We start from the raw sequence: 21,314 nt of genomic DNA, 5'->3' as shown, positions 1-21,314 counted from the left end.
ATATTTTGGAGTGAAAAGGTTGATGCTCATAGTCCATTGTCCTATTTGGGTGAGGTTACAAGATTTAAGAGCTGGTGTGCATGGTGGAATAAAATTTTAAAATATACTTTTACGGGGCTGGAGAGATAGCATGGACATAAGGCATTTGCCTTGCATGCAGAAGGTAGGTGGTTCGAATCCCGGCATCCCATATGGTCCCTTGAGCCTGCCAGGAGCGATTTCTGAGCATAGAGCTAGGAGTAACGCCTGAGCGCTGCTGGGTGTGACCCAAACCAATGTGTGTGTGTGTGTGTGTGTGTGTGTGTGTGTGTGTGTGTGTGTGTGTGTGTGTGTATACCATGCCACCACCTCCTGCCTCTGCCTGCCATCATAACAGGCACCTTTATAAGTTTGTTATAGTTTTTAACAACTTCATAAGTTGTTAAAGTTTTTGGGTCTTATGATATCAGTGTTTTTGACTCTATGGCGTGGATATTTAGTTCTGTTCATCCTTAAGACCACCAATGCACCTGAGTCCCATTGGCCCTTATCTCCCCATTATTTCACATCTGACCTTCTCCTCCATTCAATGTCTTTCCTTCTTATTTTTATGTTTTTATTTTCTGATTTTTTTGATTGTTAATGTACAATACTTTCTCACTTTGGCTCACACATTTCTGTATTGAAGTGGTTCTTTATTCTTCTTTTTGTTAAATGGGCCTTTGGGATGTTTATATTCTTTCTGTTTTGACCTAGAAATCCTGCCTGAGAACTACATGAGTTTTTTTTAGAATTGCTAATATTGAGCTTATGACTTATGTACATATATATGTCAACTATACCCCCCTTTTTTTGTTCTGGGACACTTTGGGCCTTTTGGATCTCAGTGTCTGTTTCTCAACTTGGGGAAATTTTTTTTTTAATTTTTAAAGTTTTTGGGCCACACCCAGCAGTGTTCAGGGCTTACTCCTGACTTTCTACTCAGAAATCACTCCATTGTTCTTTACAGGACTGTAATCATACAAGTACAATTATATTTGTAATCACGGTGTTTAAATAAAGATAATTAAAAAAAAAGAAATCACTCCTGGCTCAGGGTACCATATGGGATGCTGGAAATCAAACCCACATTCGTCCTGGGTCAGCTGTGTCAACTATACCTCTTTAAGAAGAAAGTGTGGTTATGTTTCTACCACTATCAAGGTGATGGTTGCACAACTTATATATTTACCAATATGTATATAATTATAATTAAGAGGATTGGGGCTGAAGAGATAGCACAGCGGTAAAGCATTTGCCTTGCACATGGCCAAAACAGGAAAGATCCCTTCCCCGCATCCCATATGTTCTCCCGAGCCTGCCAGGGGCAATTTCAATGTCTTTCCTCCTTGAAATGAAATTTGTTTTTTGTTTGTTTGTTTTTGTTTTTGGGACCACACCTGGTGACACTCAGGGGTTACCCCTGGCTATGCGTTCATAAATCACTCCTGGCTTGGGGGGACCATATGGGATGCTGGGGGATCAAACCTCGGTCCGCCCTATGCTATCTCGGGCAAGGCAGATGCCTTATTGCTTGTGCCACTGCTCCAGCCCTTGAGGTGAATTTTGGTCATAAAAGAGCTCAGTATAGCTTAGCAAGCTCAGTGTCTCAGTAGGGCAGCCAGGCTAGGTTCTATTTATGCTCCTGGTCTGCATTTGGTAAAATCCAAATCAAGGAGGGTGGCACTGGTTCAGTGATGGTATTGGTTATGGTGAAGAGGGGAGCAATTAAAATGATCCTCCGGATCCTCAGCTCCATCTTCCCTCATCCTTACGGCTGTGTTTCCTTCAGGTTTTAATTACATAGACATCACCGCTGCCGTCATGTGAGAGATGCAGTATTCATGAGTGCTCTTGGGTTGCAGCTGGGTCAAAAGCAATCAATATGCTCATTTGGGCACCTTGGCCCCAGCCTCCATCCAGTGAAGCCTGAGTAGAAGAACTCAAAGTGTAGAAATCGAAGGGCAAACAGTTCTCTTGTGTTATTGGTTGTTGGGTGCAAAGTTATGGATAGTATCTGGTTCTGGAAAGAATGAGGGCATTCTTGTACCTGCTAAAAACATGCAGTGCAAGGCACTGATTTAGAAGACCCCCATCTCATTTTTCCTTTCACTCTTTCTTTGTTTCCAGACTTTGATTTTGTTTGTTTGCTTGCTTGTTTTCGGACCATACCCGGCAGCTCTCAGGGGTTACTTCTGACTCTGCATTCAGAAATTGTTCCTGGTGGGCTTGGGGGACCATATGGGATGCCAGGAATTGAACCCCGGTCTGTCCCAGTAAGGCAAATGCCTTACTGTTATGTTATCACTCCAGTCCCTTGCTTCCAAGCTTTGGAAAAGGCTGTTGCCTTTCTGTGTTTTCACTTCTGCTTCCTTCCTTCCTGCTCCCTTCTGGCCACAGTGTGACTCAGAAGGCCCAGCCTGGTTTCTCCAGCTATGTAATCTGGAGCAGTGATGGAATCTCTGAGTTTTCTCCATCTTCTCCTTGGCAAAGTTCACTGATCTGAGGATGACATGAAAGAATACCTATTCACTGTATGAAAAGGTGCCTCTGAGGCTCCTGAAATGTTCTGGATGTGGTTCTGCATCTGATTATTACTGAGCAATCCAAGAGCAGACCATTCATCTAAGCTTCTTCTCTTTCATTCCTGTAGTACATCAGAGAGTGTTCACTCAAGAAGACAACCTACCCTGATCAGACGAGAAATGGTCATGTTAAAAAATCAGGAACAGGGCCCGGAGAGATAGTACAGCAGTGTTTGCCTTGAAGCAGCCGATCCAGAACCTAAGGTGGTGGGTTCGAATCCCGGTGTCCCGTATGGTCCCCCGTGCCTGCCAGGAGCTATTTCTGAGCAGACAGCCAGGAGTAACCCCTGAGCACCGCCGGTGTGGCCCAAAAACCAAAAAAAAAAAAAAAAAAAAAAAAAATCAGGAACAGGGGCCGGGCGGTTGGAGCTAGAGGTAAGATGCCTGCCTTGCCTGCACTAGCCTTGGATGGACCTCGGTTCGATCCCCTGGTGTCCCATATGGTCTCCCAAGCCAGGAGCGACTTCTGAGTGCATAGCCAGGAGTAACCCCTGAGCATCACCGGGTGTGGCCCAAAAACCAAAAACCAAAAAAAAAAGAAAAAATCAGGAACAAATACTGTGGACAATGCAAGAATGAAAAGTATAATAGACAGAGGACACAGACACTACCTTTAGGATTGAAGCACCCCAGGAGAGAAAAAATAAATAAACTCCTTCCGGATTAGAGCTCCTTAGAGAGTCCCTGACTGTGGCCCCAGTGAATGGTTTAGATACCTATGGCACGCGTGCCAGCAGTGGCACGAGAAGGCCTTGCAGCTGGCACTCGGGAAGGTCCGCAATTTATAAATTTATAAAATCTATAAAGAGTTTTTAGAAACTAAAATCTTGTTATTAAGGTTTAAGTGACGTGCTGGCACTTCGAGGAAATCTTTGGTTTTGTGTGGCAGTTTGGGCACTCGGGCTCAAAAAGGTTAGCCATCACTGGCCCTAGAACATTTCAGAAGTGTTGTCAGCTATGGCCTTGAATGCCAGAAAAAGACCACTGAGGTGTTGGTGGGCCTAGTTTGCTGTACCTTTCCAGTGAAGGAAGACAAAGAATAGACTCAGTACTGAGGCACAGTGAAGGGAAAACTGGCCGGAGTAGAAATAACTTAATACCCTCCTTCAGGGAGATATTCTTTTATCTTTATTTAAACATCATGATTACAAACATGTTTGTAGTTGGGCTTCAGTCATAAAAAGAACACCCCCCCCCTTCACCAGTGCAACTTTCCCACCACCAACGCCCCCATCTCTCTCCTCCCCCATCCCCTGCTTGTATTCAAAACAGAAATTCCATTTCTCTCACTCATTAACATTATCACGATAGTTGTTAGTGTAGTTATTTCTCTAACTCCACTCACCACTCTTTGTGGTGAGCTTTATATCTCAAGCTGGTCCATCCATCCCTCATCTCTCTTGTCTCTGAATATTATTACAATAATGTCTTTTATTTTTCTTAAGACCCATAGATGAATGAGACTATTCTGTGTGTCTCTCTCTCCCTCTGACTTATTACACTCAGCCTAATAGTTTCCATGTCCATCCATGCATAGGAAAATTTTATAACTTCATCTTTTCTGATGACTGCATAGTATTCCATAGTGTATAGGTACCACAGTTTCTTTAGCCATTCATTTGTTGAAGGTCATTCAGGGAGATTTTGAATTGAGTGTAATATTATGATTGTCACCAGTATATGCCCTAAGTGCATTAACCCGGGAAAGGTTTTTTAGTACCACAGGGGATGAAAACAAGACTTTGGAACTATGTGGACTTGAGTAAGGACAATTCTCTAGACCTGGTTTACTCATTTGCAAAGTTCAAGAAAAGTTTCTGAAGAAAATAAGTCTATAAAATATGGGCTGGGCACACAGTGAGTGTTAGATTTCTCTTCCTTGGCCTTCTTTGATTTACTCCACACACATATTTCAGGAACCTTCTCTCCAAGGTGATGGTGCAGAATGGGGAGGATGTTTCTAATGAATCAGGTTTAGTCCTGCCTAGTGTTTGCCATGATTCTACAAATTCTGATGTGGTTAAGAAGAGCGATGTGGAAGATCACTTCCGGTCATCACTTCCTCCCCATAATGTCCTCTTTATTTCTCATGACTAGAGTCTGGATTGTTGTGTTGAATGGACAATATGGTTTGATTAGATGTGCAGGTGTTTCTCTCTCTCTCTCTTCCTCTCCCTCTCCCTCCCTTGCTTTCTCACTCTCACTCTTTAGAAAGTGGTTTAGCTTCTACACAGAAAACCATGAATCTTCTTTTCTTCTACATGTAGAAACTAGTGTTTTAGTATCTTTAAGGCAAAGATATGATCCTTGAAGCAGTGTGTATTTTTACCCTGACTTCCTAAGTTCATTAACATCCAGACAATAAAGGAGCCTGGCACCAAGAATAGATGAGCTGCTCATAGACACCAAGGGGTTCTGTGCAGGGTTTCCTAAAGGCATCTGGCTCTGTGCTGTCCCCTCCCCGTGGCTGACCACTGAGCCTGTTCTGGAACCCAGAAGGATAAAGGGAGCAATCAAATGTCACCCCTGAGTGGAACAGCCGTGCCTTCGAGCACTGTCTCCCTTCTGTTGGTGAAGAGCAGGTTGGGCCTGCTAGGTGCACGCAAGTCTTGTGGCATTGTAAGAAAGAGTGAAACCTTCTGCCTCTTAGTTTCCTTCTCAGAAATCTGGGATGTAGGGCCAGAGCCATAGCATAGAGGGTAGGACATTTGCCTTGCATGTGGCTGATCCAGATTCAATCCTTGGCATCCCACAGGGTGCCTTGAGCCTGCCAGGAAGTGACTCCTGAATGCAGAGCCAGGAATGAACCGCAGAGTACTGCCAGGTGTGGCCAAAAAGAAAAAAAAAATGGCGGTGACCAGCACCTGTTTCTCAGGTTATTTATTGGTTGGCTCATTCGGCACCGGAATTGAGCAGATTATATTGCACCAAGAAAGGACTTTCTGCTGTTGTTGAGATAATGCTGGTTTCCTGTCGCTTGTGCAAACAGCTGCTCATCATGAAAAATAGGCTCATATTTTACAACAGTGTCTTTATGTTCAGAGTCTCAGATTCTCTGGCTCTGCCATTTTCTTACTGTTTTGGTGATTCGGTTTGGGAGGAGCCAGCAGAGTACACTTGGGTGCGTGGGGAAGATGTACCCATGAACCTTATCTACCCCAAGGACCTGGCTTATCTGAGATTCCAACTCCGGTGAAGGTTTTTGAATGCTTGCCTCAGCACTGAAGAGATCTTGTGTTGGTTTATTTTTTTTTCTTTCAGAAATAACTGGTTTGTGCTAATCTCAATCACATTGATAGTTACCTTTATTTATACAGAAAGGATTTGTGTTATGACATAAAGCTTGTGATATACACTTGCCTGTCAGTGCTTCTACAATCCAGTACTTTCAATTCCTTGAAAATCTGGGACCAGAAGATAATAATACAATGATTAGAGCCCATGCCTGGCAGGTACCCAATCCACGTTGATCCCTGGCACCACAAGGTTCCTCAAACATCACAGAGTGCATCCCTTGGGACTCCCAAGTCTTGCCAGCTGTGGTCCTAGAGACGTCCCTGACACTGCCCAGGGTGGTCTGGCTATCCCTAGAACCACAGGAAGGACCTGAGCAGCATCACGTCTTCACCCCCTAACATTGAACTCATAGTCCTATTGGTGGAAAATCGCTGGTGGGGCCTTCTGAGCAGAATTGGGGCAAGGGAGATATTAAGTCACATCTGAAGCTGAGGCTAGAGCAGTAGCGCAGCAGGTGGGGCATTTGCCTTGCATGTGGCCAATCTGGGTTTGATTCCCAACGTCCCATGTGGCCCCCTGAGCACCATTAGGTGTGATTCCTGAGTGCAGAGCCAGGAGTAACCCCTGAGGATCACCGGGTGTAGCCTTAAAAAAAAGTCTAAAGTTGGACTAAGGAGAGAACTCTAGTGTGGTAGAGTCCGTGCCTCCTGCGTGTGAATGTCTGGCTTTGATCCCCAGCAATACATTTATTTTTGTCCTACTTCAAGAACTATCGTGTGTGTTCCTGGGGATTCTTGAGCCCCCCTGAGGGATAGGAAGGCCCCTAGTTTACAAAGACTATGGGAGAACCAGCATTCAATGACACATATGCCTCATCTCCCATCTTTTCAGCCATGATGCTCAAAGCTAGATGAGGCCTCTGCAGAGTGGTTTTAGGGGAAATGTGGATTTCGCAGGTGGTAAGAGAAGGAGCAAAATCCCTGAAGAGGCAGCATTATCTTCCCAGAGGCACAAGGGCACACAGATGAAAAGAGCTGGGAGGCAGAAGGAGGGCGCTGGTCAGTCGGCTGTGTCCGCAAACCCTTATTCTTAATGAGGACAGGACAGTCAGGGCAGGGAGCAGTTCATTGCTTCCTATGCTGTTCCCGGTGCGGATGGCCGCACTCTAGTCTCCTACGCCCATGAAGGCTCCCTCCCACCCCATCCCGTCCCTGGTAGCTGAGAGCAGCAAAAAGGGCAGCTCTGCCTACAACTGGGTTGGTGCTTTGTGCTGTGAAGTGTCATCATAGTGTGGGAGAAAGAGCCAACTTTCCTTTTTTGGGGGGAAGGAACCACACCCAACAATGCTGAGGTCTCCCTCCTGCCTCTGCACTCAGGGATCACTCCTGGTGGGGCTCAGAGAACTGGGTCTGGGGCCAGGATTGAACCCACGTCACCTGTGTGCAAGGCCAGGTCTCTGCCTGCTATTGCAAGTAGCCAAATGCTACCTGAGCAAAACTTCTTTGAAGTGTGGCTGTGACTCTGCCATCCAGGGTCAGAGACAGGAGGACCAGGAAGTCATTGCAAGGGATTAGGCCAGTGTGTAGGGGGAGATCTGAGACTGTGGGTCTTTGTAAAAATAGCACCCACATACCCATCTCTGGAGCCAGAATCCCTCCAGGTAACAACCCACACGGCAGCCATGTTAACCCCAGGCCTAGATGGAGCCAGTCCCAGAAGGGCTTTTTATGATATGCCAGTCACAGACCCTGGCCTGCCTTTGGTGGTCTGTGTGGTGGCAGCACAGGGTGTCTAAAAGCTGCTTAGAAAAACTGACCTTGGCCCCTCACAGACCTGCCCCCTCAGAATCGGACAGAAGGTGACAGAAGCTCAAAAAGCACCGGAACTTTGGGCATTAGTTCTGTCCTCTTTGGCCTCTCCTGAGGAGATAGCAATGGCCATCCAGAGTTTGTCCTCACAAGGAGAGAGTGGCTTGCTTGTTGGGAGTTCTGGAACCTGCAACAAGGTTCCTTAAAGCAGTGAAGTTGAAGGGTTGGAGAGATGGCATAGCATGCGGTCGATGCAGTAGGGACCTGGTTTGATTCCCAGCACACATATAGACCCCCAGCCTGCCAGGGATAATTTCTGAGTGCAGAGCCAATAGTAATTTCTGAGCACTGCTTGGTGTGGCCCAACAACCAATGAATCAATAAATAAAGTTTAAAGCATTGAAGTCGAATGAAAGTGCTTTGCGAGCCATACAGGCCTAGATTTTTGCAGGTCCAGTCCTGTAGCTGAATAAAATGTCTCTATGGGACAGACTGAATTTGGGGGCACCATTTCAGCATGGACGAGAGAGGGAAAAAGAGAGACTCAGTGATTGGAGAGGCCATCGTGGCTCTCAGATGAGCCTCTGTGCTTGGCATGAGTTGTGTGATTTTGCTCTGCCTTGTACAATTCTGCTCCTCCTCTGCCTTTGAGTGGCGATGAGGGGAAAGAGGTGATCCCCACTTCCTCCTCCACAGCCTCAGGTCTCCCTCCAGCAACTTTCCCCCTCATTTTCCTTGGCTCTCCAGCCCCGAGAGTGGCTGTCACACCGCAAGCAGCTCTATTTCCAGCCTGGTGCTTGTGTTTTGATTTAGAGATTCTGTCTCGACACAGGTTGACCTCATGTGCAACACCTGGGAAATAATTGGTGGCGGTGCAGGGAGCTGAGTCTCTTGGGAGCCTCATCTGGTGTTCTGTCGGGTTTGGGGTACATGAGGAAAAGTGCCTGCAGGACTTGCTGCTCTGTCCTCCCGAGCTGGCATGAATAATTGAGAGCTGGCAAGCCGGCTGCACCCGAGAGTTGCATTATGTAAAGTGGCAGGCGGCAGCAAGCGTGTATGCATATGTGTGCGTGTGTGTGCGCGTGTGCATGTGTGTGTGTGTGTGTGTGTGTGTGTGTATGGGCGCTAGCAGGGTGCATGTCTGAGTATGTCTGCGCGTGCGTGTAGGAGCTAGGGAACAGCTGTGTGAGGGAGTCAGGACTAGAGAAGAGAGAGAGAGGAGAGGGAGAAAGAGGAGAGAAGAGAGAGAGGAGAGAGGAGAGAGAGAGAGGGAGAGAGAGGGAGGGAGAGAGGGAGGGAGAGGGAGAGAGAGAGAGAGAGAGAGAGAGAGAGAGAGAAGAGAGAGAGAGAGAGGTGCACGCAAGGGTCTCCGGCTCGGGTTGATCTGCTGGTTCCCAGGACCACGCCAGGGAAGAGCCACAGAGAGGGAGGTGTGGTAGTGGGGTGGCAGTGGGGGGGGGGGAGGAAAATCAAGGCAGGGAAGCCATGCTTCAAATTCCAGAGCCCTTTGAAAGAAAACGGCAGAGAAAGGAAGCTTCCCCCTGCTTCGAGCAGCCCCCAGTCCCTTCACAGTAAGCCCTGAGGCCGTAGGATGGTCTTGAAGGTGGTGGGTGCCCTGGTGCACCCCAAGGTCCCGCTCCCACCCCCACCCCCACTGCCAAGTGCGTGAATGAATGAGTTCCTCCCTGCACTGCACTGCACTCCACTACCGTTCCCAATGGCGTCCAGGTTAGTGCTCACTTGTGCTGGTGTATGCATGTGTGTGTGTGTGTCTATGTCTGTGTGTATGTGTCTGTGTCTGTGTGTGTGTCTGACAGCGTGAGGGAAAGAGAGAGATGGTGTGTCAGTTTATCTTTGTCTCTTGGGGGTAGGTGGTGGAGGGATTGGGGGGAAGCCGTGCCTCTGCTGGGACCCTGGGGCCTCCCATGAGCACCCATCTGTCGAGCTGGATGCTTTCCCCAGCTGGCCTGGGCGGCTCGGGGCTGCCAGGAGAAGCCAAGTGTATCCGGAGTCCATGTTGTTTGCTTCTGTTCCGTGCTGGGGAGCTGACATCATGCGGCAGGAGCCACTGGCTTTTCTCTTCTCGCTTGGCTAATCGCACACACCCCCCCACCCCACCCCCCACCTCTTCTCCCTTTCTAGAGGAGCCCTGGCTGGAGCCCTGGCTAGGATACTGAGGGATAGGCCAGGGTGGGGCATTGGGAAGATGGGGTCCCCTCAGCCAGCAGATCCCAGATCCCTCTAACTCGGAGCCCGATGGGCAGAGGGATGAATTAGTGATGCGTCACGGAGAGCCAGATAGAGCCGCTGGGGGGTACGTGTAGTCAGACCATGTGCTGCTGGGTGCTTCTCCGCCCACTAGTTCAACTCTGGGGTGTCCATGGGTGGGGGAGTGAGAGGTAGACTGGGCTCTGGGGAAGCAGAGTGGCCAGATATAGGTGGCTTTTCCATAGAGACTGCCCCTTGGGGTCAGTGGGTACACGTGGACCTAGAGTAATGTGGCCCATGGAAGCAGGTGAGCAGGGGAGATGCCAGTTCTTGCTCGAGGGGATAGAATGGTTTGAGTCTCTGGCGTTGGACTCAGAGATGTGCCATATGTTTTCAGAAGATAGATACCCAGTGACTGGGTCTTCCTCCCCATCGCACCCCAAAGCATTGTTCCTTCTTGTGAGCTTGACTGGGGCAACTGAAGGGGGCGGAGATGGGAGCAGGTTTTCGCTGAGGATTGGGCCAACTATGAACCCAGGGCTGGAAGATAGAGGGTGAGTTTTGCTAGGAAACTGCTTCTGGAGCGCCCCTACAAATGTCTGTCCCCTTGCCTTTGCTCCTGCTTTAGCTAGACTCCAGTGACAGGCATGATTGCTTGGAGAACATTTCACTAGTTAGAGAGAGAAATTAGGGCCAGGATGCACCTTGGAAGGAGGCAAGGCGAAGTGGAAGTTGGGACCAGATGAGTGCAAAGTGAGCATGCAGGTTATGACTCTGGGGAACTCTGGGAAATAAAAATACTTTCCTACTGGTCAGGGAGCTTCCAAGTTGTCAGAAAGATCTTTTCAAGGTCATACAGGACAGATTGGTCTGTTTCTGGGCAGGACCGGATAGGAGACACTTCAGACAGAGTGGGACGCTGTGTCCCAGTGGCTCACCTCTGCCTTGGTCTTCGGAGGCCAGGGACCAGCCATGAACGCTCTAGCCTCATTGTGTGTCTAGGGAAACTGGGCTCTGAAAGGCCCATTTTGTAGAATTTTTATACCACAAGGTATTCTTTTGCTTTGTTTATTTATTTCTTTTGCAGCCACTTAAAAATGGCTGAAGCAGTGGCATGGAGCAGTAAGGTGTCTGCCTTGCTGGCACTAGCCTAGGATGGACTGCGGTTCGATCCCCCGGCATCCCATATTGTCCCCCAAGCAAGGATCGATTTCTGAGCACATAGCCAGGAGTAACCCCTGAGTGTCACTGGGTGTGGCCCCAAAACAAAACAAAGAAAGCAAAAAATTGGGGCTGAAGCGATGGCTCAGTTCTTAGGGCATTTGCCTTGCATGTGGCCAATCCGAGTTTGATCCCCAGCATCCTATATGGTCCCCGGAGCCTACCAGGAGTAATTTCTGTGTGCAGAGCAAAGAGTAAAGTGTAAAAGGCAGGCGGCAGCAAGCATGCATGCGCGCGCGCGTGTGCGTGTGTGTGTGTGTGTGTGTGTGTGTGTGTGTGTGTGTGCGCTAGCACTGCCAAATATGGCCCAAACACCAAAAAAAGTGAAAACTGTTCTTAGCTTTGGTCTTGGGTTTTCATATCTTTGTTCACCCCAAATTCACTCTTGTTTGGGACATTTTGATTATTGTCTTTCTGAAGCCTCTTTGGAAAAGTGAGAGGTTGCCTGCGATCTTTGCTGAACACATGGTCCTCTCTCTGCTTCAGGTTGTGGGCCAGAAAGGATCAATCCAATGTTCCTGTAGTCTTTTAGGTGATGGATGGCCTTGGATAGAGAGAGTCCAAGGAACAAAGGTTTGGTCTAGAAGGAGGAAAAACATTTGCTAAAGACTTAACCTCTTGAGGTCAGAGATACTCTCCAGTGTGACTGCACAGCTGGCCCAGAGCTATGCATGCAACATCCTAGAAAGTCAAGGATGGTTGCTTGAGTTTGGTAGAGAGGAAGGAGCTGGGGCATCCCCTGCAGGGATGCGTTTGCCTGCACACCCTCCTCTCTCTTAGCAGGCAGTAGTTGGGAGAGTCGTCAGAGATCCATGACTAATCCCGCATCTCCCCTTGATTCAGGAGATGACTCCAAAAATATATGTTTGCACCGATTTCCAAGGCACTAAGTGATGGTTCTGCTCTATTCTGGGCTCATCAGGCTACTTCTCTGCAGCATCACAATTATTTCTGGGAAGCGCAGTTGCAGGGAGTTTAAGATGACCTGGAATTCTGTCAGAGGCAAGAAAAGACCCCTGACTCACCTTGAATTTTGTCCTTGCTCTGTGAGCCTTGCAGACCCAGCTTGCAGAGAAGGAATTGGATTTCTCCTTGGACTGCGAGGGGGGTGCAGAAATATGACCTGGGTTTGGAAGACACAAAATGCAGTCAGCCCTCAAGTTTACCCATGCCCAAAGTTAAATGAATTGTACCTTTCATGAACAGGTTTTTCATCACTCAGGATCTGACCTCAGTCAAGACTTAGTGAAGAGGTAGGAACAGTGATTTTTTTGTTTGTTTATTTGTTTGCTTTGGGTCACACCCAGTAGCACTCAGGGCTTACTCCTAGTTCTGTGCTCAGAAATTACTCCTGGCAGGCTTTGGGGTGGACCATAAGTGATGCCAGGGATCAAACCCAGATGGGCCACGTGCAAGGCACATGCCCTCCCTGCTGGGCTATTGCTCTGGCCCCAGGAACAGTGATTTTAAAATGAAGCAGGTTTGAAGAAGCAGGTTTATTCCTGCCAAGGCAAGAGGGCAGGAACAGAGAAGTTCTAGCAGGTGGAGAATAATGTCAGGGGGAGCTATATTTCTCTTTGAAATGTGCTAATAAGGAACTAGGGGACAGTACGTAGATGAGATCCTGGCTTTGATTCCCAGCACCCCAAAAGGCAAAAATAAAAAAGGTTTCAGGAGCCTTATAAGAGATGTTTCCATTTCCATCTTCGAAGGCTCATCAGGGAGTTTGTAAGGAGAAAGAAACTCTGGGGTTAGTCCTGAATATCCCAGGAAGGCAGAGGTTTGGCCGCCTAAGTACCTTTTTCATTTCAAAGGGGCTGATTCTCATGTTCTCAAACCTTCTTCTGTTCCTTTTAGATTTCTAAGTCAGTCAGGGTTGGCTGCTCGCTGAGCACATTGACATTGGGTCTTAGGGACTAAGTACAGGGGGCCTTTTATTTCCCCCTCTGCCCCCCCCTCTTTTCCATGAGCACCCCTGAGCTTGGCCTTGCAGCTTCCAGTTCACCACTAGGTGGCCCAAGCAAAGGACAGGTGGGGCCTCAGAATTTGTGGGGAAACCAGATGGATCTCCTGTCTAGCCAGATCCTTTACCTGCTTTAAATCTGAGTCTCTGCATCTCAGGTTTGCTGTACCTTGAGACTCCCAGCTGCACTCCTCTATGCCCTCTGCTGCCTATTCCTGAGCCCTGTGTGTGTTAGAGGGGAGCGTGCATTCAGGGCTTGTCCTTCCTGCCCTGCCCATCCACAGTGACATGGCGGGAGCCCCTGATGGCAGGTACTCGTCACATGTTTTGTCTCTGTCAGCTGGGAGATGCCCAGGTGTCACCTGGCATGGCACATGGGCTGTGGGTGGCAGTGTGAATTCACTGCCCTCCCCAGTGGCAACATCTCTCACTGCAAGGGGAGTGTAGCAGTTGAAAGTTCTGCTCAGTGGAACTCCCCAGATTTCCCTCTGGGCTCCTGTGGCCACCTTCCACCTTTTTGATTTGTTGAATGACCGTGAATGACAGAAATACAGTTGATCATTGAGTTTCTGGGGTGCGGTGTTTGAGCACCACTTCCTTCACAGTGTCCACCACTTCCTTCTATCAGTGACCCCAGTTTCCCTCCTGTGCACACCAGCCTGCCTCTCTGGCAGACATTTTTTTCCTTTTTTCTTTTAGGCACCATGGTTTGCAATAGCGTTACTGCAAGGGTATCACACGTTGTATCGCTTTACATCCTTCCAGCACCCAGTTCTCATCCAGAGTGACCGCTTCTCTCTGTCATTGTCATAGTGCTTCTACCCTCTCCTGTGTCCCTGTAGCATCACGCTTCCCATGAAGGACATACTGTCCTGCCCTCATTTCTGTTATCTTTCCATCACCTCACTTTAAAAAAACCCTCTTATTTGTTGATTAATTAATTGATTGAGCACTGCTCAGGGGTTACTCCTGACTCTGCTCTCAGAAATCACGCATGGCAGACTGGGGGACCTTATGGGTGCCAGGAATCGAACCAGGACCCTCCCAGGTTGGCTGCATGCAAGGCAAATGCCCTACTGTTGTGCTCTCTCTCCGGCCCTCTATCACCTCACTTTGGAGGAGCATCCTACGATAGCTGAGTGTCATCATCTTGTTGCTGTTGTTGCTTTTGCTGGATTTTTGAGCCACATCTAGTGGTGCTCAGGGCTTAGAAATCGTTACTATGCGCACTCAGGGATCACTTCTGGCAGGGCTCAGAGGACTTTACGGGATTCCAGGGATAGAATTCAGGTCAGCCGAAGGCAAGGCCAGTGCCCTACTCTCTGAACTATGGCTCTGGCCTCCTAATTCGGTTATTTTGAAAGGATTTGACCTCTCATCCTGGCAAAAGCTAGGTTAGAATTCTTTTTGACACAGACCAGAAGTTTGGATAATCTAGAATGATAAAGTGATGTTTCCCAAGGAGAGATGACAGACAGGGACTGAAATTCAGTACTTGGATATCTAGACTAATGAAAAATCAGCCTGCAGAAGAATTTGAATCTAAGGTTATAGTTTAGTTCTCCTGGATGAAGAAGTCAGAGAAAGAATGAATGAGCAAGTCTGACAGGAAGCAGACTCAGGGCAGCTCAAAAAGGAATGTCTGACAGGGTGATTGAGTGGCTTTCAGAGAGTTCATTCCATTGTTCTCACAGCTTGATGTGTGAGTCCACTTGGGACCAGACATTGTCCTTATTGGAGATGCTGGAAATGGTCAGTCCAGTGCTGAACAACCAGGGACATCAAACCCCAGGGGACTTCAGCTCCTCTTTGGTGCCAGAAAGGAGAGAAACAACAGCATTGTGAAGTGATTATGATGGATGAAGGCCAGAGAGTTCAGGCCACTGCCCCCAGGGACATGTCACTTTGACCCAAGGTTTGAAAAGGAACTGGATTTAAAGCTCTTAGAGTTGAATTTTAACCCAAAGCCATGAATCCAAGATAGTCCTGGGCAGAAATGAGTTTGGTGTGGTCAGGGAGCAGAACTGGTCAAGTTTGCAAGAGGGAGGAAGAGGATGAGAAGAAGTAAAGGAAAGGAGCAGACAGGAAGCAGAATGAATTCCGAGTGTGTGTGTGTGTGTGTGTGTGAGAGAGAGAGAGAGAGAGAGAGAGAGAGAGAGAGAGAGAGAGAGAGAGAGAGAGAGAGAGAGAGAGAGTATGAGAGAGAGAGAGAAGAAAGAAGAGATTTCTCCCATGGTTCCTTAGGCATTCTTAGCACTTTCAGAGGCCATCTCCATCTGGTCCTCCTCAGCTGCCCATAGAGATAACAGGAGCCCTGGAAGAACCCAAATAAACTAATTTTGTTTTTGAAGGGAAAAGTGGGTCAGGCTATTTTGGCATTTTGGGCATGGAGTCCTGGTTCTGTTGTAGGCCCTGGTCTCCATGGGAATGAAAAATAGTGTTTGTCATGCTTGTTCCTGGATTGAATTCCGAACAGAAGCTGCAGGGAGCAGAGAAGTTAGTTGACTGGACAGAGGCTGGGCCGTCCGCTGATGGCACCTGTCACTGCCGCTGCAGCCTGATCTTAGTGTCTCTCCCATCACTCTCTGGACCCACACTCCAGGAGAGTTGAAACCTAGTTCTGCTTTCCTTGGCCCAAGACAATCCAAGCAAGATGTGACTTCAGTGTTACATCTACTGCTTAATGAGAAAAATCAACATCTAGAACTTGCCCCCATACCAAGGGATCCTGCCCTGCTGGTCTTAAATCAGCCTTGATATGCTGGCACTTTAGTGATGAGTCACTGGCTCCAGAAATTTGGGATAGGCACTGCTATCTTCAACCTCTTTCAAAAAATTTTTTTAACTTTCCAGAAATGCTTGAAGCAGATGAGAAAGGAGGGGAGGGGCCAATGGGCTTGTTGGCCATAGGATATACTTGTTGAGTCTACACTTCCATGAGTGTTTGAATATAATGAAGACCAGTAAAGGACAGAGTGCAGAGTAGATGGGTTTTGTGAGTGTCTATGGGGAGAAGGGTCAGGAACCCCAGACTCCTTGGAGGTTTCTGCTTGTATATGCCAGTGATCAACTAGGCAGTCCTCTGGCTTCAGTTTTTTAGTTCCAAATTTCAGGCCCCAGATAGCTTTAGCATTTCACCTAGCAACTGGGTGCAGGAAGGTCTTCATGGGATTTCAGCAAACTGGAGAAGAAAGGGAAATGTTCCCCTCAAAGTCTAGCCTTGGAAAGCAGGTGAGAGAGGCCTGTTTCTTGCTGGGCAAGGAGGTGTCATTGGCACTGGAAGAAGTTCTCTGAGAAGCAAAGACATTGTGGGTACCTGCTTGCTTGTGAAATACTTCCTGTTGCCAACCTGGCTGGGCATTGAGATCCACCATGCCCTCTGCACCTGAGCATCTCTCCTAGAAGTTGCCAGGCATCTTGGGGAGGACAGAGAGGGGAAAAGCAGCTGTCAGTCCCTTCAGAGAAGGGCTGGGACCTGGGACAAACCGAGACATTGGACATGCTCATCCTTCGGCATCTTGGATGATGTGTCTATCAGGTGAGATTGAGAGGGGTTAGTCACCAAGCCCGAGCTTGGACAGGCTGTGAGATGCTAGCTGCCTTTTAATTCCTTGGTGGACACTTGGTGTCCATGATCCTGAGCTTCCCATCCCTAACAGTGTGAGCAATAGACTGAAGGGATCTTCTGTCACATAATTGGTTTTAATTTGTCTGGAAAAGAGCAGGCCAACCTGGAAATGTTTCAGCTAGAGTGAAGCAGGTTGGAAAGATTTCTTCTAGCTCATGTAGTTTCTTGTGCTTTCCTTTCTAAGGAGGAGGAACCATGAGGAGCTGAGGGATACTGCAGGGTTGTAAATATGAACCATCCCCCCAGCTTTAGTTAGGGTGTCCTGCTCATCTCCTGGGCCCAGGCTTGTCTTATGAGGGTGCAGAGATGATGGATGCTAAGTGAGCAGCAGGAATCCAGAGTTGAAACCTCATTGGTGGACAGACTGGCCAATGAAGGCTGCATGTAAGTATCAGGCAAATTTTATGCAAAAACACCAGTTGAACTTCCTGCCACAAGTTCCTGCCTACAGGCAGAGGGAAGATGAGAGGTGGCCTGCTCCTTCCCTAGGTTTTGTTTTGTGCAGTAAGGGTTGGCCATGAAACTTGGGGCTCTGTGATGGGCTGGGAGGGGAGAGCTATCTGAGAAACTAGTCTACTAGATATTCAGGGCCCCCAGAGAACAGAATCTACTTCCATCAGATGTTGCTCCGAGCAAGTAGGAGTGAGGTGCTCAAAATCTGGCTGTGGCTTCAACCCCAAGAACCTCATCCTCATTCCTACCTACCCCCATCACTGTCCCTTGGCTGGACTCCATGGGCACTTCTTGAGATGTGTGGCCACGGATAGACACAGAAACATCCTACTTCTGCTTTTAACCCAAGGGAGTAACACTTGGGTAACTTCAGGGCTGGTCCACTGCATGGATGGGCAGGGATATTTCTCCTGCATCTCAGAGAGGGAAACTAAAACCTTTTAGAAAATAATGAGCAACTTAGTAAATAAAGCTCATGGGGCTTTGGGGATTATTATGTATCAGGGCTTGGGCTACTTTTAACTTAAATTTTGTTTGTTTTTGTTTTGGCAGCAGTCAAGGTTTATTCTTGTCTCTGCACTAAGAAATTACACCTGGCAGGTTTAGGGAAACCATTTAGGATCCCTAGGATCAAACCTGTGTCAAATATATACAAGGCAGACACCCTCCCCACTGTGCTATCGCTTTGGCCCCGACCTTTTACTTTTTATTAAACACAATAGACAGATTGTTTTCTGGAAAATGGGTTCAGAGGGCAGGATCGAATTGCCTGTTGTCAATCTGGGCCTCCCTCTCAGCCCATTGCCACACAGTCAGGCAATGAGTGGCTGATGAGATACATGAAGGCTGCGTTTGAGCTGGCTCCCTGTATGTCTGGCCCACTGCCCTCTCTGTTGGCTTGGCATGCCCTGGAATAGCCAGGCAGTTTTCAGAGAGAATTGCCAGTGTCCTAGCACACTCTGCCAGCCTATGCCATCTAGGTCACCAGGAATGGGCTTAGGGGATGCAGTTAAGCAGACATGGTGTCCAGGTGTGGGAAAGTAGAGGTCCATCTGACTGTATATGATCCAGGAATCCAGGACCCGCTGCCCAGAATGACAGAGGAGTCATAGCCTCTGCCTTCCAGAACCAGGTGGAGGAGGTGCCAAAGCAGGTGCATATTTGGCAGCCTCTGAATCAGAAATGATGATTCTTGGAGGACAAACAAGTGACCCAAATGAGGAACACTGGAACTGCCACTGACCATTATGCCTCAGGAGGGACAGGTGACCGGGCAGGCAGTATCCTGAGGAGAGCTGACAGACCGGGCCCTTGACTTTCAGAAGTGACACATGCTAGAGGGAGAGTCCCACATTAGCCAAACACCTAGAGCCCTTGTGCTTTCCATTTCCCCAGGACGTCAGCCACCCCAACTTGAGGCAAAAGAATCCAGCAGTGTCTTGAGGCACTATGGGCAGGCCTATCCTTCAGAGATGGCAAGCAAGGATATTGCCACCCCACATGCCTACAGCAGGTTCCAGGGAATGTGGGTGTCTTGTTACTGGGGGGAATTGAGAATTGCAGAACTTCTGTTCTGGGCTCCATTAGTTGTTTCGGTAGTACATGGCTTGCTTATTTACTATTTAGGTGGGATCTTTCTCAGCAATACTTGGGTCTCCAGGAGCAGACTGTGGCACCCTGAGCCTGTCAGGTCTGTGCTCCAGCCCCTGGGGCCATCATAACCCCCCAAGCCTGCTGACTTTAAATTTAGTGTCAGCCTAGCTGCTTCCAGTCTTTGTCACTGCTCAGAGATGCATCTCTCTGTTAGAGGGGGACATTGTCATTTTTCTTTCTGTTTCATCTAACTACATAGTCTTCTGTTAAGCTGAGCAAACTCTGGACCTCAGCTGCCTTCCTGACCCCACTTTGCTGTCTGACTTCAACTAGCCTGTCCCAGCCCAAGAAACCTCTCCTCCTCACCAGTAGGAACATGAGCCCTGATTTCTATTGGGGCTGAGAAGATGATGGTGGAACAGCAGCCCCCACATATATTATCAAAGCCCCCAGCCAGAGAAATCAACCTCCTTTATTCTCAAGCTTCTTTGGTATTAAGTGGAGAGTTGAACGACTGGATCCAAAACTCAGGGACTTCCATGCATAGCTCCTCTAATAATGGTCTTCCTGTCCTTTCTGCAGCAAAGCTAACATCTCTCCTCATAGCTTTATAATCTTAAGATTCTGAGGTCACATGATGCCACAGTAGGGAAGGCACTTATCTTGCATGTAGCCAGCCAGAGCACAGAGCCAGGAGTAAGCCCTGTGTACTGTCAGGCACTATGGCCCAAAGCTCCACCTCTTCTACTCCCCCAAAAAGAACCACTTAAAACCCTGGCATTGTCTGTTCATGGTGGCAGAGTCTGAGAAATGATGTCTCCTAGTTTGTTTGAAAGACAACACCTTGTGTTATGAGACACATAGGAAGTGATTTTACTTGCTCAGGAAAATATCGAAAGTTGTAGGATACTGATGTGCAGTTAGTATTGGGAATCCATACTATATATATGGGATTCTATACTACAAATGGCTTCAGTTCAAGGGATCTTTTGCCAAGTTAGAACTGTAGCTCCAAGTATTTTTTTTCTTGTACAGTTAAGAGTTCAAGTAGAGGGAGAGCTTGGGCCAGGTCAAGTTTTATGGGTACTGGACTGACCAAGTCTTCAATAGAAATTTCAGTGTTGATTGGGAGGCCCAGAGAAGAAAATTTCAGAGGACAAGACTACCATGCTGTGTGGTAAGAGAGGGCATGGTACCAAGGCCTAGGGATGTCCCCATGGTTAGAGCAGGAGTTTCCTGGGACAACATTGAGTCAGGTCATTAAGGAACCTCTACACTATAGTTTTGATTTTATCACCAGAGGATAGGATGGTTGAAAATGCCAATGAATTGTCTAAAGAATTCATGTTAACAGCAAATTTAAGGCCTAGGCCAGGAAGTAGATTCCTTCCTTCCTTCCTTCCTTCCTTCCTTCCTTCCTTCCTTCCTTCCTTCCTTCCTTCCTTCCTTCCTTCATTTCTTCCTGATCCTTCTTTCTTATCCAGACTTCTATATATTCCCCAACAAATGAATTTTGAATTCTTGGTTTTGAGGACAAACTATCATTACAAGGCTTTATCCTGTTTTACTATCTGTGTAACTTAGGTCTATCACTCAATTTGTCATAATTCATCTGGATCACATGAATAAAAAAAACTTACAATAATCATGAATACATCATAGGTTGTTTGAGGATATTAGGTGGGATAACATTTAATAATTGCTTGGCCTATTCCAGTACAAAAAAAACTTCCTTAGCCTTCCTTATTCCAGTACAAAAAAAACCTTCCTTAGTCTTCCTTATTTTCGTTCTTATTAGTAGGTTGGGGATACAGACTTACGAGTTTCATGATATTGGGGTTTGTTTAAATCATGTATATAAAGGCATCTCCTAGAGAAGGTTGTGCTTGAAGTGGTGGTGATTTTATGGGAATCAAACCCAGGGCCTCATGCATAATCCCATAAAAACTAAGAAGCTCTTAGATCCCTGGTGCCCTTGGGATGAGATTTGATTCTGCAAGATATCTTCGCTGTTATCTTGGCTGGGTATTTGTGAATCCAAGAACAGTCCCCAGAATGAGAAATTACTTCCCATCCCCTTGTCCCCTTTCGGGGGAAGACCTTGGAAATATTTATCCGCAGCAAATAATAATCCACACAGACCAGAACGATAGGGTTTAAAAGATCGGGCAAGGAGAGCCAAAGAATCCTCCTGCAGCCAGCAGCTTTTCCCAGAAGGACCCTTAACTCCTGTCCCTCCAGCTATTTATTCCCAACTCCACAGCGCCCCACCTGGAAGGGTTAGGTGGGGCAAAAGTCACAGAACAATCCTAAGGAAACACTTTTATATACAATTCCAGGAATCATCTTATGGAAACTTTTTCATATGCTACAGATTCCACCAACCTTTGGGGGTGAGCATGTAGGATCTAGAGAGTCACACTGGGCCCAGGAGATACAAAAGGGTGTACCCCAGGAGTCCGTAGATTAAAATCAGGCAGAAGTACTCTAATGCTTTTATCCATGGAGATTTTGAAAACAAAACAAAAAACAAACAAACATTGAGAAAAGGTAGGACTTGATGGAGTTGGAGACATGAACAGAACTCTTGTAGGAAAACC

The 21,314-nt window shown here is 47.6% G+C and overlaps 1 protein-coding gene across 4 annotated transcripts in view; it reads left to right on the top strand.

Annotated features, from left to right (window-relative positions):
- The window catches only part of GRAMD1B (GRAM domain containing 1B), an 82,025-nt gene that overhangs the window by 24,536 nt on the left and 36,175 nt on the right, over positions 1-21,314 (top strand). For 3 of the 4 annotated variants that reach the window (XR_007498235.1, XR_007498234.1, XM_049777918.1), the window contains exon 1: positions 9,038-9,376. The exons of the other annotated variant lie outside the window; for it this stretch is intronic. Coding sequence is in view for 1 of the 3 variants with exons in the window: in XM_049777918.1 (XP_049633875.1) it covers positions 9,318-9,376 (59 nt within the window). In the remaining 2 variants the exon portion in view is untranslated. Of the gene's footprint in view, positions 1-9,037; positions 9,377-21,314 lie in introns of those variants that run through there. 4 annotated transcript variants of the gene reach the window in all.

Source organism: Suncus etruscus, chromosome 8 (assembly GCF_024139225.1).
Source record: "Suncus etruscus isolate mSunEtr1 chromosome 8, mSunEtr1.pri.cur, whole genome shotgun sequence".
Classification (NCBI taxonomy): Eukaryota; Metazoa; Chordata; class Mammalia; order Eulipotyphla; family Soricidae; genus Suncus; species Suncus etruscus.
The sequence above is the reverse complement of the archived record's forward strand: the minus strand, read 5'-3'. Positions and strand labels throughout refer to the sequence as shown.